Source organism: Pristiophorus japonicus, chromosome 1, assembly GCF_044704955.1.
Source record: "Pristiophorus japonicus isolate sPriJap1 chromosome 1, sPriJap1.hap1, whole genome shotgun sequence".
Classification (NCBI taxonomy): Eukaryota; Metazoa; Chordata; class Chondrichthyes; family Pristiophoridae; genus Pristiophorus; species Pristiophorus japonicus.
In genome coordinates this window covers 307,831,222-307,849,277 of record NC_091977.1, presented here as the reverse complement: position 1 = coordinate 307,849,277, position 18,056 = coordinate 307,831,222, and the positions used below count along the sequence as shown (strand labels likewise).

General features: G+C 46.0%; 1 protein-coding gene across 1 annotated transcript in view; it reads left to right on the top strand.

The window, feature by feature from the left end:
* Positions 1-18,056, top strand: part of LOC139263812 (cancer-associated gene 1 protein homolog) — a 242,780-nt gene that overhangs the window by 180,549 nt on the left and 44,175 nt on the right. Inside the window, exon 18 of the mRNA XM_070879900.1 lies at positions 16,592-16,693. Within this exon, the coding sequence (XP_070736001.1) occupies positions 16,592-16,693 (102 nt within the window). The remainder of the gene's footprint in view (positions 1-16,591; positions 16,694-18,056) is intronic.

Here is an 18,056-nt window from a genome sequence, read left to right as displayed (position 1 = left end):
AAGGTCATCATAGCTCTGAACTTTTACGCTATGGGGTCTTTCCAGTCTGCGACTGCAGACATCTCGAACATCTCCCAATTCTCTGCACATCGCTCCATCCGGCAGGTCACCGAGGCTCTGTAAAGTACAAGAGTGGACTATATCTCCTTCCCGATGACCAGGGAGAAGCAGGTGGAGTGGCAGGCTGGATTTGTCCGGATTACAGGGATCCCCAGGGTGCAGGGTGCCAGCGACTGCACACATGTTGGTCTGAGGGCGCCAAACACCATTCCGAACTCTTTATCAATAGAAAGGTATTCCACTCCCTCAATGTGCAGCTGGTGTATGATTACCTGACAGTTGATGCCATGTATCCAGGCAGCAGCCAGATTCCTTCATTCTGCGCCAGACCAGTGTGCCCGCACTCTTCACCGGGCCAAAACAACATTGTGGATGGTTGCTTGGCGACAAGAGATATCCCCTGTCCACTTGGCTGCTGACTCCACTTCGGAACCCCAGAACAGCGGCCGAGCATGCCTACAGTGACGCTCATTCTGGCACCAGGTGCATCACCAAGCACTGCATTGGGATCTTCAAGCAGAGTTTCCGTTGCCCGAACTGGTCTGGTGGTGCCTTGCAGTACTCTCCTGAACGGGTCTCCATATTCGTGGTGGTCTTCTGCATGCTGCACAACTTGGCCCTCCTGAGGGGCCAGCCGCTGGAGGTCGAGCCAGCAGAACCACCTGATGAGGAGGAGGCGCCGGAGGAGATGGAAGATCCCCGTTGCCACCCAGCCAGGAAGCGTCGTCGCCATCGCAACCCTGCAAGGGAGGTGCAAACACGTCAGATTGCTGCTCAATTCATGTAATCCCCACATGATCCTTCAGCTCCTATTTTCCATGGCTATCCCAATGAGTGCCTTCACACAGAATTGTCCACTCTCAAATGATACACCTGCCCAGATACATGTGCAAAAAAATAAAGATTTATGACATGATCCAAGACAACACAACAAAAAACAGTGCAAGAAACTAACATAAAAACATAATTTCTCACCCCTGTGCATGTCTCTTTAACACTTACGCATGCCTATCCTGCTAATACGCCTAAGTGTCTCCCCTGTAGCTGCATCATGGGTCTGGGAAGGCTGCTATGTTCCTTATGTGGGAGCAGCAGACATTCTTCTTGGATGCTCTCAACCAGCTTTGGGCCTGGAAGGGCTGGGTGCAGACTGGTTACCACCCTCCTGGGAGGGTTCAGTCTGGCTTGGCTTGGGTGAGGCCATGCGTGGAGGCACTGGCGGAGTGGCAGGCCTGGGGCTAGGAATGGTGTGATCCTGAGAGAGCATATCATCAGGATCGTGGTCCGAGGAGCCTGAGTCACTCACCGTGGGGCAGCACATTACCACCACCACCAAGCTGAGGGAGGTCAGGTCGGTGCTGAGGTGCCACACCAGAAGGTCCTCCGTGGCCCATGCATGAGAGCAGCCAGAGTCTCAAAGCCAGCAGACATGGCAGCAGTTTGACACCCCATGGCAGCAGTAAGACGCTCCGTGGCCTTTTGCCCATAGTGCATAAGAGCATCCTCTCCAATCCAGCACCGAAGCGCTCATTCCCTCACAGGTTGCGGCATCACAGCTGGATCCGCACGGACAATCTGGGAGTCCACCATCGCCTTCACACTGGCAATGATGGGCTCCATGGTGTGCGCAGAGTTGTCGACCATGCAGGAGACAGACTCCTCAACACTCCTGACCACTTCCAACAGCCTCTCTGGTGCCCTTGTCAGTGCTCCCAACATCTGCAAATGCATGGCCTCCACCTTTCTTTCATGGCATCGTCTGAGTCCTTCTCGGCAGAACTCCGGTGCGGACTCACCCCCTGGAGAGGCGGCACCTGAGATTGCCTAGCCCCGTCACCATGCTGCAGCCTGCTAGGCCCCGGTGCAACACCCAGTGCAGACCCCTGTACTAGCTCAACGATATCAGACCGCGCACTTCCAGTATCTGAGCTGGCGCGTATGGGTGGAAGCAGTAACGCGTTGGTGCCATCAGTGTCCTCCTCTTCCTCTTCCTCTTCCTCATTAGTCAGTTCCCCAAAAGATGGAGTGCGCTCCCACAGTATCACCAGGGCTTGATCCCTCAATGTCGTCACTGCTCTCATTTGACATCCCTGTTGTGATGTCGTCAAGGGTCTCATCGAGTCCTGGCACTGGTCTATGAGGTGTTTCATCACTCCCCACTGTGCTGGATGTGCTGCCACTGGGTCTTGGGGTTGTGTCCTTTCCTCCAGCTGATGTGCCAGTCTTGCATCACTCCCCAGTATGCTGGGTGTGCTGCCACTCGGTCTCTCATCAGCAAGCATAAATGGGAGAAGGGCTGCCATGAGGGGGAGGGGGGGGATTGACGCATGAATGCTGCAACTAGCAATCTTTCAGAGGGAAAGGCGCAGTAGACGTTGGCACATTTAAGGAGAGAGAGCATTAAAGGAAGGCCTTCATTTACCCACGTCGGCGTCAGCAGTACCTTGGACCACAGGAAAGGCACCATGTCCGCCCACAAACGCCTCAACCCTCTCCTCCAAGGGTGTGAGGGCCTGGATCTCCGCCTCGCCACCACCACTCATCCTCTGCTCCATGTGATTGTGAGCCAGTTTGGCCTGCAAAACAAAGAATGGTTGGTGAGTATCACTGTGATGATGCATCAGAAATTAGTTTTCAAGTGTTTGTCCCTAACATGCAGCTGTAAGTGTGAGATGAAAGGGAGCCTCCATTATGAGAACACACACACACATCTATATAAATATATATATATATGTAGAGAGGCATCAACAGTGAAATGCTGCTTCAGTGACTAAACAGTGAAGATGGGAAATAAGAGAATGTTGAAGGAGATGCTCGCAGATGCAAGATCAGCAGTTGGTGGAACAGGTACTCACTTTCATAAGACAGATGATATAATTCAAATGTTTTCTGCACTACGTCGCAGTCCGGTTATGAATGGAGGTCCCTGAGACCTCCACAGTAATCTCCCTCCAGGCATTGGTTAAGACCTCATGAGTGGGTCTCCCCATGTCTGGATAAATCGGTCTTCTCCTGCCCCTGACAGCCTGCATGAGGTTCTTCAGCTCTGCATCAGTAAATCTGCTTGCCTTCTTTGATCCACAAGCACCAGCCATCCTTCTCTCCTCAGGGCTTAGCTGCAAACCCTGGCCTTTAAGAAGGTCAGGGAGCAGCTGGCTCGTTATCTACACATTAGCACAATGCTGAATTTCTCCGTGGTGATCCTGCTTCAATCAAGCCACCCACACGGCTACAAACTGCGGTTTCCAGCTGCTCCTTATCGCAGGATGCCATTTTTTAAATTTCTTGGTTGAATTTTGTGGCGGTGATGGTGCAAAAAAGTCAGGAGTTACGGCAGGTTTGTGGCAGTCCTGAATTTTGGCCCCAGCATCTCCATCCTGATACCTTTACAATAAAGGATGACACTGAGTACTGTGTATAATGAGCAAGTGTGACCTTAGCTCCTTTAATAAGACTCCAGAGTGCGGCTACCTCGTGGGTGACCTGCTTATATACCATGCTCTGACAGGTAGGCCCTCTGGTGGTAGTGTAATACAGATTACAAGGGGTTAAATACATAACATCACTCCCCCGTGAAGTCAATAATACACTTATTTACAAGGTGAGACGATCTGGGGCTATTCTCTCCCTTGTCGATCATCTCGGTACAAATGCGGGTGTGGGTGAGTTGGTTAGTTCTTTACTGGACTGCTGGGCAGCCGGCCTTGCCGGGCTGCTGGGGATGGTGAGTTCAGCTTCGTGGTCAACCATGATGTCAGTTGCCACTTGTGTGTGTGTTGGAGGGTCAAAGTTAGTGGTGTCTTCTTCGGGTTGTTCGTAGCTGTTGGTGAACTGCAATTTGATTTGGTCCAAATGTTTTCTGCATGATAGTCCATTAGCCAATTTGACCTGAAACACCCTACTCCCCTCTTTGGCTATGACCGTGCCAGTGAGCCATTTGGAACCATGTCCATAATTGAGTACAAACACAGGATCATTGACCTCAATGTCGCATGACAAATTAACACGGTCATGGTACACACTTTGTTGATGCCACCTGCCCTCCACGTGATCATGGAGATCATGTTGGACAAGAGAGAGCCTTGTTTTGAGCACCCTTTTCATGAGCAGCTCGACTGGGGGAACTCCAGTGAGTGAGTGGGGTCAGGTGCGGTAGCTCAGCAGCACTCGGGATAGCCGGGTCTGCAGGGAGCCTTTCAACACGCTTTTCAAACTTTGATGGTCTGAACTGCCCGTTCTGCCTGGCCGTTGGATGGGGGCTTGAACGGGGCAGATGTGAGGTGCTTGATCCCATTGCGGGTCATGAATTGCTTGAATTCAGCACTGGTGAAACACGGCCCATTGTCACTGACTAGGACATCAGGCAGGCCGTGTGTGGCAAACATGGCTCATAGGCTTTCAATAGTGGCCGTGGACGTGCTGACAGACATTATTGCACATTCAATTCATTTTGAGTAAGCATCCATGGCAACCAAGAACATTTTGTCTAGAAATAGGCCCGCATAGTCAACGTGGATACTCGACCACGGTTTGGAGGGCCTCTCTGGGTGCATTGCTCAGCTGAGAGCAAGTGTTGCACTGGTGCACGCATGACTCTAAATCTGAGTCGATGCCGGGCCACCACACATGGGATCTGGCTATGACTTTCATCATTACAGTGCCTGGGTGGGTGCTGTGTGGGTCACGAATGAACGTTTCTCTGCCTTTCTTGGGCAAGACCACGCGATTGCCTCACAACAGACAGTCCACTTGCAGGAATATTTCGTCTTTGTGCCTGTGAAACGGCTTAATTGCCTCATGCATCTCCACTGGAACGCTGGACCAGCTCCCGTGGAGGACAGAGTTTTTTTTACCAAGGACAGTAAAGGATCCTGGCTGGTCGTAACGAGGGACTTTTCATTTTCGAATACATCCATGACCATGAGCAAGTCCGCTGGCTGTGCCATTTCCACCCCGGTGGTGGGCAGTGGCAGCCGACTGAGAGCATCTGCGTAGTTCTCTGTGCCCGGTCTGTGGCGGATTACATAGTTGTATGCTGACAGCGTGAGCACCCATCTTTGGATGCGGGCAGAGGCATTGGTGTTAATCCCTTTGCTCTCAGAGAACAGCGATATGAGTGGCTTGTGGTCAGTTTCAAGCTCAAATTTGAGGCCAAATAAGTACTGGTGCATTTTCTTTATCCCATAAACGTACGCCAGAGCCTCTTTTTCAATCATGCTGTAGGCCCTTTCGGCCTTGGACAAACTCCTGGACGCATAAGCGACCAGTTGCAAAATCCCCGATTCGTTAACCTGTTGTAACACACACCCGACCCCATATGACGACACATCGCAAGCTAGCACAAATCTTTTACAAGGGTCAGTCAGGACAAGCAGTTTGTTTGAACACAACTGATTTCTGGTTTTCTTAAAGGCAGCCTGTTGTGAATTCCCCCATACACAGTCGTCTCCCTTGCGTAGTAGCGCATGTTGAGGTTTTAGCAAGGTGCATAACCTGGGTAGAAAATTATCGAAATACCTAAGGAGTCCCAGGAACGACCGCAGCTCCGTCACGTTCTGTGGTCTCGGCATGTTCTTGATGGCCTCCGTCTTGGCGTCGGTGGGTCTGATGCCGTCTGCTCCGATTCTTCTTCCCAAGAACTCGACCTCCGGCGCCAGGAAAACACACTTCGAGCGTTTCAACCTGAGCCCCACGCGATCCAACCGACTAAGAACCTCTTCCAGATTCTTCAAGTGCTCAATGGTGTCCCGACCTGTAACCAGTATGTCGTCCTGGAAAACCATGGTGCGAGGAATCGACTTTAGCATGCTCTCCATGTTCCGTTGGAAGATTGCCACAGCTAACCGAATCCCGAATGGGCATCTGTTATAGGTAAACAGACCTTTGTGCGTGTTGATGCAGGTGAGGCCTTTTGAAGACTCCTCCATCATGTAGGTCGAGGTCAGATCCAGCTTGGTGAATGTCTTCTCTCCAGCCAGGATCACAAATAGGTTGTCTGCCTTGGGTAGCGGGTACTGATCCTGTAGCGAAAAATGGTTAATCGGTACTTTATAGTCCCCATAAATTCTGACCGTGCTGTCCGCTTTGAGTACCGGGACAACCGGACTAGCCCACTCGTTGAATTTCTCCGGCGTGATGATGCCTTCTCGCTGCAGCCTGTCCAGCTCAATTTCCACTTTCTCACACATCATGTACGGTACCGCCCGTGCCTTGTGGTGGATGGGTCGCGTACCGGGAACCAAATGGATCTGCACTTTCGCCCGCAAGAAGCTTCCAATGCCTGGCTCGAACAACGATGGGAACTTGCTCAGAACCTGGGCACATGAGGCATCGTCGATGGATGAAAGCGCTCGGATGTCGTCCCAGTTCCAGTGGATTTTTCCCAGCCAGCTTCTGCCAAACAATGTGGGGCCATCCCCTGGCACAATCTACAGCGGGAGTTCGTGTACTGCTCCATCATAGGAGACTTTGACTACTGCACTGCCAATTACAGGGATTAGTTCCTTGGTGTAGGTCCTTAGTTTGGTGTGAATGGGGCTGATCTTGGGCCTGTGTGCCTTTTTACCCCACAACCTGTTGAAGGCCTTTTTACTCATTATGGACTGACTCGCACCGTGTCCAGTTCTATAGATACTGGAATACCGTTCAGTTCAACTTTCAACATTATTGGTGGACATTTCGTGGTGAATGTGTGTACCCCTTACACTTCTGCCTCCTTGGTACGAGTCTCTAATTCAGCCTGATCCACAGTGGATTGATCTTCCACTGCAACGTGGTGGTTTCCGGGGTTTGCAACTCGCCTGCACATTCGCTGGAGGTGTCCCATTGTTCTGCAACCATTGCACGCATAGTGCTTGAAGCGGCATTGATGGGGCCGATGATCCCAGCGCCAACAAGGTGTTAACTATCTCGCATTAACGATTGATGGCGAACTCTGGGTCACCTGAGGTCATGCAGCAGCAGCCGGCGTGTACGTTCTGCCATGTATATTCCTGCTCGAAAACGACGTTATTTTGTGCACAGTACTGGCCGAAACTTCTTTACTCTGTGAAATCTGTTTGGTGTTGTCGCTGGTGGACATAAGTGCCTGGGCTGTCGTTAAGGCTTTACTTAGATTCAACAGTCAACGTTTGCGAAGGATTACTTCATGGTCAATGCCCAGTACAAAAAAGTCTCTAAGCATTTGTTCTAGGAATCCCTTAAATTCGCAATGTCCTGCGAGGCGCCTTAGTTCGGCGAAATAGCTCGCCACTTCCTGACCCTCCGACTGTTGACACACGTAGAACCGATATCTCACCATCAAAATGCTTTCCTTAAGATTTAGGTGCTCCCGGACCAGCATACACAATTCTTCATAGGATTTAGCTGTTGGTTTTGCCGGAGCTAGGAGATTCTTCATGAGGCCCTAGGTTGTTGCCCCACAGACAGTTAGGAGGATTGCCCTTCGTTTGGCAGCGTTCTCGTCCCCTTCCAGCTCGTTGGCCAAATATTGGTCGAGTCTCTCCATGAAGATCTCCCAATCGTCCCCTTCTGAGAACTACTCCAGGATACCAACTGTTCTTTGCATTTTTGTGTGGTTGTTCGTTACCTCATCGCCAATTGATACGTTCACAATAAAGGATGAAACTGAGTACTGTGTACAATGAGCAAGTGTGATCTTAGCTTCTTTAATAAGACTCCAGAGTGCAGGTACCTCATGGGTGACCTGCTTATATACTGTGCTCCCAAGGGATGCTGGGATCCCTTGGGACTCCAACAGGTAGGCCCTCTGGTGGTAGTGTAATACAGGTTACAAGGGGTTAAATACATAACACATCCCACATGCAATACGTCAATAAAGCTCCTGCCTGTTTTGGTCTAGAGCTTCAGATGTACACCTTCAACACTGACTGAAATTACACAAGGTGGATAATCGGCTGAGATCAGGTAAAACCCACATCCACTACATTTACTCTTCTGTGACACCCCATTTGCATCCGTTTTTGCAAATGAAAATCAGTCTCATTAGTTTTAACTGTGTGATAAGTTATTTCTGGGTTTGACTGCAATGAAATTCAATAGATACTCTGAAATTTTGCTTGATTACCTCTTTGGTTTGGCACAACACTAATCTTGTTCTGTTCAACTTTGAATTCACGATGATGTGGACATCGACAACGATGATGAAAAGGATGACTCAGATTACAATGCCAGTTATTGTGGTAAGGACAGATTGATGGACTTTTTGAAAATTAGCGTACTGCAGTTCCATCAGAGATTTATGTATGCAGAGTTCTTTAAGATTATGAAGGGGTTTGATGGAGTGGATGTGGAAAAAGTGCTGTGGGTGACTCCCAAGCATAAATATAAGATAGCCACCAACAGGCCACTTAAAGAATTTAGGAGGAATTTCTTGTTGAGAATGTTGAGTGTTAAGAATGTGCCACGTGGAGTGGTTGAAGCAGATAGCATTGATGCAAATATTCAAAACATTATTTTGTATTTTTTTTAATGAAAAAAATATAATTATATTTGGTGTTTGATAGAAGAGCTTTTATTGCAGGTGGTCAGAGTTGTATTGAAATTGTGAAATTTATACAGGATAAGACAGAAGCTGGGGGGTGGGGGGCCGGGGGCAGTGTTGGAGGGGGTTGGGTCAAGGCAGCCTAGAAATGCGGGTAACACGGAGGTCCTGCCGATTCAACGACAGCACCTCATTTTAATTTTTTTCTCCATTTACGGCAGTCAGCCAGATTGAGAGGCTGGCCAGCTGTCAGGCGGGAAGGCAGGCAGGAAGCAGCGATGAGGGAAGTAGGGATTGCAGTGGGAGGGTCACGGGGGAGATCACAGGTTGGGAGGCAGCGGATCGTGGGAAGATTGGATCGTGGGTCGGAGATCATTGGTCCGATAGGCTTTGGATTGCTGGTCGGGGATGTGGAGATTGGATCACGGGTGGAGTAGATGTTTTGAATTGTAGGGATGGTAGCAAGTTTGAGGAGTCGGGGCGGGTGTCGGTGGGGCGGGGGGCGTGCTCCTGCTCTTCCTGGCCCACAAGCAATGCTGCAAAGGCGTTTACCTGATGGATCAGGCCATTCTCATCTCCCTTCAGCTGCAGGATTTCCCGGGGCTCGGGAAACCTGGCCCGTTAAATCTAAAAGGCTTTTCAAATTTAAGGCATGCAGCCTCATTAATATACTTATATAACTGATCCATCTCTCGAGAGCAGTTGGTCGCCATCTCCGTTAAAACCAGTGGCGTTCGAGCCAGGTTGGAGTTGAGTATCAGATTTTCAAAATTTTAATCTAACCCTTCTCCCCAATGTAGTTTTCATTGCAAAAAATATAATCCAAAACCAGTGGAAACCATGAAAAATCCAAGTTCATTCTGTTATACTGATTCTTAGATGCCGATATTGACAAATCTGTACCCAAGGAAGATATCTTGGATAAGAAGGCAGCAAGTGGTGTTGAAGATGAGGTCAGAGAAAAGTACTTCATTGCTAATCAGTAAAAGTTGTTTTTTACTTATGGGGTTTGCTTTACAATGTAATCGTTGATTAAAAAAATTCCTGACTAGGCTGTCAATCTGGTTTATCTGCCCAATGACAATGAACAGTGTCATAGAATCATACAACTTTACAGCACAGCAAGAGGCCATTTGGCCCATTGTATCCGTGCCAGCCAACTAAGCTATCCAGCCCAATCCCACTTTCCAGTTCTTGGTCCGCAGCCTTGTACGTTACGGCACTTCAAGTGCATAATGTACTTTTTAAATGCTATGAGGGTTCCTGCCTCTACCACCCTTTCAGGCTGTGAGTTACAGGCCCCCACCACCCTCTGGATGAAAAAAAATTCTCCTCAAATCCCCTCTAACCCTCCTACCGCTTACTTTAAATCTATGCCCCCTGGTTATTGACCGCTCTGCTAAGAGAAATAGGTCCTTCCTATCCACACTATCTAAGCCCCTCATAATTTTAGACACTTCAATTTGGTCTCCCCTCAGCCTCCTCTGTTCCAAAAAAAGCAACCCCAGCCTATCCAATCTTTCCACATAACTAAAATTCTCCAATCCAGGCAATATCCTCTTAAATCTCCTCTGTATCCTCTCTAGTGCAATCACATCTTTCCAGTAATATGGTGACCAGAACTGCACGCAGTACTCTAGCTATGACCTAACTAGCATTTTATACAATTCAAGCATAACCTCCATAATCTTATACTCTTTGCCTCGGCTAATAAAGGCAAGTATCTTGTATGCCTTCTTAACCACTTTATCTACCTGTTCTGCCACCTTCAGACATCTATGGACATGCACTCAAAGTGCCTCTGTTCCTCTACACTTTTCAGTGTCCTACCATATTCCCTTTCCTTGTTAGCCCTCCCCAAATGCATTACCTCACACTCCGGATTGAATTCCATTTGCCACTGTTCTACTCACCCGACCAGTTCATTGATATCTTCCTACAGTCTACAGCTTTCTTCTTCATTATCAATCACATGACCAATTTTTGCATCTTCAAACTTCTTTATCATATCCCCTATATTTAAATCCAAATCATTGATATATACCACAAAAAGCAAGGGACCCAGTACTGAGCCCTGCAGAACATCACTGGAAACAGCCTTCCAGTCACAAAAACACCTATCGACTATTAATCTTTGCCTCCTGCCTCTGAGCCAATTTTGAATCCAACTTGCCACTTTGTCTTGGATCCCATGTGCTTTTACTTTTGTGACCAGTTTGCCATAAGGGATCTTATCAAAAGCCTTGCTAAAATCCATATAGACTACATCAACTGCATTACCCTTGTCGACCCTCCTTGTTACCTCCTCAAAAAATCCAATCAAGTTAGTCAGACACAACCTTCCCTTAACAAATCCATACTGACGCTCTTTGATCAGTCCGTATCTTTCTAAATTAAGATTTATCCTGTCCCTCAGAATTTTTTCCCTTCCTCCCTTTTTAAACAAAGGTACAACGTTAGCAGTCCTCCAGTCTTCCGGAACCACACCTGTAGCTAGAGAGGATTGGAAAATGATGGTCAGAGCCTCTGTTATTTCCTCTCTTGCTTCTCTTAACAGCTTGGGATACATTTCATCCAGGACTGGGGATCTATCCAATTTCAAAGATGCTAAACCTCTTAATATTTCCTCTCATTTCTACAGAATATAAATCAGAATTTCTCTAGTGTTGTCGATACAGATTTTTCATGATTTTTGTGAGGTGAGAGGGGAACGAATTCTAGTGGGCCTTATGCCCAGCAAAGTTTTGCACGCCTAATCTTCCTGGATCAGATCTGTTATTTTAGATACAGTGAACTCCCAGCAGTATGCCAGTGATTGGAAACTTATTATTTGGGGTGGTGGGGGCAGGGGAGGTGGTGGGAGGGGAGGGGATGTGAATGGGGTGGGGGAGGGGAGGGGAGGGAATATGAGAGGGTCGGGGAGGGGGGAGCGGGAGTGAGAGGGGAGGTAGGGGCGGAGAGGGGAGGGGAGGTGGGGGAGGGGAGGGGAGGTGGGGAGGGGAGGGGATGTGTTGATTATTAAACATGTAACAGGAACAAGATAGTAAATTTAGATTCACCTTTCAACCAAATACATCCAACGTGGTAATAAAGGAAGGGAGAAAGGAATAGGCCGAGTAATTACAGGCCTGTCAGCCTAACCTCAGTGGTGGGAAAATTATTGGAAAAAATCCTGAAAGACAGGATAAATTTACATTTGGAAAGGCAAGGATTAATTAGGGACTGTCAGCACGGATTTGTTAAGGGAAGATCGTGTCTGACTAACCTGATTGAATTTTTCGAGGAGGTAACCAGGAGGGTTGATGAGGGCAATGCATACGATGTAGTGTATCTGGACTTTAGCAAAGCTGTTGATAAGGTCCCACATGGTAGACTGGTCACGAAGGTTAAAGCCCGTGGGATCCAGGGCAAAGTGTCAAGTTGAATCCAAAATTGGCTCAGAGGCAGGAAGCAAAGGGTAATGGTTGATGGATGTTCTTGTAACTGGAAGGATGTTTCCAGTGGGGTTCCACAGGGCTCAGTACTGGGTCCCTTGCTTTTTGTGATATACATCAATGATCTAGATTTGAATATAGGGAGTATGATTAAGAAGTTTGCAGATGACACTAAAATTGGCTGTGTGGTTGATAATGAAGAGGAAAGTCATGGACTGCAGGAGGATATCAATCAACTGGTCAGGTGGGCAGAGCAGTGACAAATAGAATTTAATTCAGAGATGTGTGAGGTGATGCACTTAGAGAGGGCTAATAAGGAAAAGGTATACACATTAAACAGTAGGCCACTTAGAAGTGTAGAGGAACAAAGGGACCTTGGAGTGCTTGTCCACAGATCCCTGAAGGTAGCAGGCCAGGTGGTTAAGGTGGTTAAGAAGGCATACGGAATGCTTACCTTTATTGCCCGAGGCATAGAATATAAAAGCAGGGAGTAATGTTTAAATTGTATAATACTTTGGTTAGGCCACAGCTGGAGTACTGCATGTTGTTCTGGTCGCTGTATTATAGGAAGGACGTGATTGCACTAGAGAGGGTGCAGAGGAGAATTACTACGATGCTGCCTGGAATGGAGAATCATAGTTATGAGGACAGATTGGATAGGCTGAGTTTGTTCTCATTGGAACAGAGGAGGCTGAGGGGACACCTTATTGAGGTGTACAAAATATTGAGGGGCCTGGACATAGTGGATAGCAAGAGTCTATTTCCATTGGTGGAGGGTCTATTTTAATTTTAAGGTGGTTGGTGAAAGGTTTAGAAGGGATTTGAGGGGGGCTTCTTTACGCAGAGGGTTGTGGGATCTGGAACTCGCTGCCTGGAAGAGTGGTGGATGCAGAAACCCTCAACACTTTTAAGAGATGGTTGGTTACGGACCTAGAGCTGGTAATTGGGATTAGACTAGATGACCTTTTGTTGGACGGCGCAGATATAATGGTAAGTACTGCAGGGAATCGAATACGGCCAGGATGATCTCCTGGACTAGTTTCGATCACCTGGATGGATCAGAGAGGAATTTTCCCAGATTTTTTTCCCAAATTGCCTGGGTTTTTCCTCTGGTTTTTGCCTCTCCCAGGAGATCACATGGCTCCAGTTGTGGTGGAGTGTAGAATGTTTCAGTGCAAGGGGTGTTGCAGTTGTGTGGGGCGGACTGGTTGGGCTAGGTGCTCTTTACCTGTTCGCCATTGTTCATTGTTCATAGGTTTATATGTAACCTTCAGGGCTGCTGACCGAGGGCCATGCGGCTCTTTGTCGGCCGGCGCGGACACGATGGGCCAAAATGGCCTCCTTCTGCGCTGTAAATTTCTATGTTTCTAATTAAAGCTGTCTGGCAGCAGTTTAAAGGCAGCAGCATTTTTGGATGGAAAAAACTTGACTACGTCACAAACTCTGGTGAAACTCTGGTTTGCTGATGCATCAGTAGAGGTTCTGTTATAAAAAGGAAGGTTGCCCTGTTTGGCACTGCAACGTGAATTATACAAAATGGAAGGTAAGAGCAGGAAATGTGTTGATGCTGTTTCCACCATGCAGAAGATCTGGCTGCAAATATGAAAGAATTTTAGAAACCTCAGCAAACCAATCAAGGTAAGCCTACTCACAAGACTAAATATATTGGCAAGATATTAATGCCACAAAGTTTTTCCTCCCTCTCAAACTAATTTACAGGCCTTTGAATCCTTATCATGCATGCCCATTTTGCAGTGGGTACACTTTGCAGCAGCAACTTTGCCTTTTATGCAGCTCTGTGACCTTTCAAAAAGTTTGACAATATTGCAACATTTTGATTTGGTTGATTGCACTCGGAGTGAGAACCACCTTTTATTTAATAGGAGCAGAGTTTTCAAAAGGGCAGGACTGGCTTTTGGAAGTAAGATCTGGAGTAAGGTCAGTATGTTCTACACAGCAGTGAGCAGCAGACAATATGGTTTGGAAACCAAAAGAGCAGTGGTGTTGAGGGAGGAACAGCAAGCAAAGTAGAAAGTGAAACCTGGTAACTTTGCTGTAGATCATGGTAGATGATTGTAGCTTCATAATGATCACTTGCTGACAATATACTGTATTGTGGCATTTCAGACTTAATAATGTTGAAATGTTTAAACTTAGAGATGTCAAGTGCTGTTTAATTGGAGATTTGTGGGGTAACGAAAAGTGAAGTTGTAGAATAATGTATTTTAATAATATAGCAATATATTAATTGTTGTTTTTGAGCTGAAGTATTTCCTTTATGGAATCCAAGGCCCAGCGAATGCCACAATATATTTTTAAATGTTCACGAGCTATATTTTGGATGGCTATGCCTTTTGAAAAGCATCCAAACAATAAGACCGCTGCCTTTTGCCTGATTTTGATGTTCAGTTCCACCTACGTGTGCAAATCTGTTTGTTCTATCCTTTGAGATATGAAATCAAAGCACAGGTCAGTTCTGACAGCTTACATTCCAGAGTTACTACATTCACGCTTGACCGAGTGGAAACCTAATTTCCCAAAAATAGTGGGACCTCCATAACCCAGTGTTGGAAGAAATTTAATGACCTCACTAGGTTAGCAAAAGTAAGAAGGTAAGAATGTTTTCAGATGAATAACAAGGCAAATAACCGAATCACAAAGAATAATATTCATGCATTGCCTTTAGGCTATGTTCCTTGCCCCAGAAGCAAAGTCACTTGGCAGCACTCTTTAAGTTGCACATCTTCTAATGCATGCTAGCACATTGATGTCTCACAACCTAGGCCCTTGCTCCCCTATACCTTCCATTGCTACTGTCCATTCCAAATACTCACTGACTGTGCTGTAGGATGTGCTGGAGACTGCAGCAGCCATTTAACACTATGCATTCCTCCTGCAGGAGAAGACAGCATATCATGTCAGGGAACACCAGGCTACTGCAGGAGGATTTACCAATATCTAGCATTTAATAACACATAAGGCAATCATTGGCTTCAACTCTGGCCTGGCAATTGGGGATGTCGATGTGTCACAGATTAAATAAAGGAGGGATGCAATACTTAGAGTACCAGGGAAGAAACTTTCAGTGGATTTGTGAGAACGTATACCTTTTCTTATTTAATGTTTCTATGCAATCTCATCACTAGCTGCCATTTTCCTCATAAGAGATCTACAAAGTAGCTGACTAAGATAGAATGCTACTTAACCAACACCAAAGTTAACAGTATTACTTTTCCCTTCAGAGGCTGCAAGCCAAGAGACAACAGAGAACATTTCTGAAGAGTAAGATCTTTACCTCTGGCAACACTCACCTGCTCACCATTGACCCTCTCCATTGCACTCAGCAGCTCAATGACATCCACTTGAGAGGGTATGACACTGGTGAGACACAGAGCCTAAAGAAGTCAGAGGATGCAGATGTGGAGGTGGAACCTGATGTAGCTGAGTGGAAGTTAAGGCTTGACTGCATCTGGCTGCAGATCAGATGGATGATGATATCAGGAGTTCTGTCATGAAGAGAAGGATTCTAACAGAGCACCAGACACATGGAGGTTCTGTGTGACTTCTCCCAAGATGTACGGCAAATGGCTTGGTAGCGGTGGAGTTTACTGCCCTGCTGTGTGTCAAAATTCAAGAGAGTTTCAACTCATTGCAGAGCAGCCTGGAAAAAATAGCAGCTGCAGAAGCACTGCAAACCTTCATGACAGTTCCAGAGATGTCAACCATTTCAGTATAGAGGCATTAAATGAAGGACTGCGGGTCTTGGGGAACAATCTGGAGTAGTCAATGTCAACTGGCTTGCAAAATACAAAGAGCAGCATCTCGGAGAGACTAAAGGATACTTGATTGACTCTTGGGGATTTAAGAATCCTGATTCGTGAGGTCATTTTCCAAGAATCCTGTTCATAGGACCACTGGAAAACCTGATGTGTGCACCAAGAGGCTGCGTCCCCTCAAGGTAGAAACACAAAAGACCACTTCATTAGCTCCCTTTGCAAAACCAAGCTGCCAAGCAGCCCATGACAAAGAGTCATCCTTTTCTTTGTCAACCTCAGGATTTGGGACTTTAAGAGAAGGGCTCCTTCCTTCCCAGGAGGCTAATAATATTTTGCAGCAGCTATCTACATCTCAGAGCCCAGGCTCTCAATTAGCAAATGGAAATATTAGAATCGAGCAAAGTAAAGCTTATGTGGTCACAGGAGGTGTGCTTGGTGACAGAATCAAATGATGTTTTTTGTAAATAGTTGCAATACATCAATGGATTATTTGATGCATGGACTGATTGGTGTTTGACTCTCTTGTATGCCTACTTCTGCTCCTATTTCTTATGTTCTTATGTTCTTATGTGCTGATGTGAGATTTAGGATTAGGAGGTGGTGACTAGCTGCGAGGTGCAAAGATTTTACTTAAGACCATAGAAAGACTGGTGAGAGGAGGCAGATCTTTGATGGGCTAAGACCATATTGATTGGTGAAGCTGTGCTAAATGAACCTGTCTCTCAGCTGTCTAGCAACTGTTGCCATTACATTTGCTTCCAAACAATAATTTATTTAGTAACATTTAAGTAAGTGCATAATTGATGCTTGTTTTACAGGATGTGAATACGCACAAGCCTATTCGAGTGGAGGGCAATAAATATAGAGAAGGTTACCATCAGATGAAAGCTGATACATCATGTAAACAGAAACTGGACCAGGTAAAAAAATCTGATTATTATTGACCCTCTGCATCTCCCTGACTCTAAAGGAAAGGATTTTACACTAAAAGTAGTTTATGCTTTACTGGAAAACTGGCAAATTTGAAGATGTCAGTGACTTTAATACTTGGTTAAAAATATTCATTCCCTCTCATATCTACAATTTTGATATATTTATGCAGTACCTATTGTAAAATCCAGTATATCAGTTGCACTGGTTTATAACCATCTTTTAATTGAGATTTTAGATAAAATACTTTTGCATTTGTCCTTAAGTCAACTTGATAAAATGTTCTGTTTATATCCAGCCTGCAGCACAGAATACTTGTTTATTTTCAATCTTGTCTATTGCTTGATTCTGTTCTGCTCTGTCTCCATCTTTGTGGCTCTTCTAATTTTATTTGCTTTTCTGCACTTGGGTGCTTTCCTACTCCTCCTTCTCCTGAGACAGACATGTATAAATAATGCTGCTCAGTGTCCACAGGAATAAATTTACTCAACAACCAAGCTAAGATCCCATTAGTAATTTTGTTTCACTCATATCCAGCATACAGGTTGCTTGCCAAATTCAACTAAAAATAGATCTTAGCTGTAATACAGCCCCATTGTTGATAAAACTACAGAAGAAATAAAGGGATATTTTTATCTTTATTAATTTTAGTAGACTATGAGTATAAAGTGGAGAGTACCGCTTTATACTCATCTCTATTTATTTTTGCTAAAGTTCTTCATCTTTCCTGTAAAATTAAAAATTCTGCAGAGTTTACTTCTGAAACAAAAGGTTGAAAGGAATAGACCGAGTAATTACAGGCCAGTCAGCCAAACCTCGGTAGTGGGCAAATTATCGGAAAAAATTGTGAGGGACAGTATCAATTGTCATTTAGAAAGGCACGGATTAATCAAGGACAGTCAGCATGGATTTGTTAAGGAAGGTTGTGTCTGACTAACTTGATTTAATTTTTTGAGGAGGTAACAAGGACGGTCGATAAGTGTAGTGTTTTTGATGGATTTTAGCAAGACTTTTGACAAGGTCCCACAAGGCAGACTGGTCAGAAAAGTTAAAGTCCATGGTATCCAAGGGAAAATGACAAGTTGGATCCAAAATTGCCTCAGAGGCAGGAAGCAAAGGGTAATGGTCGACGGATGGTTTTGTGACTGGAAGGCTGTTTTCAGTGAGGTTTCACAGAACTCAGTACTGGGTTCCTTGCTTTTTGTGGTATATATCAATGATTTTGATTTCAATGTAGGGGGCTTGATAAATAAGTTTGCAGCTGATACAAAAATTAGTCGTGCGGTTGATAGTGAAGAAGAAAGCGGTAAACTGCAGGAAGATATCAATGTACTGGTCAGGTGGGCAGAAAAG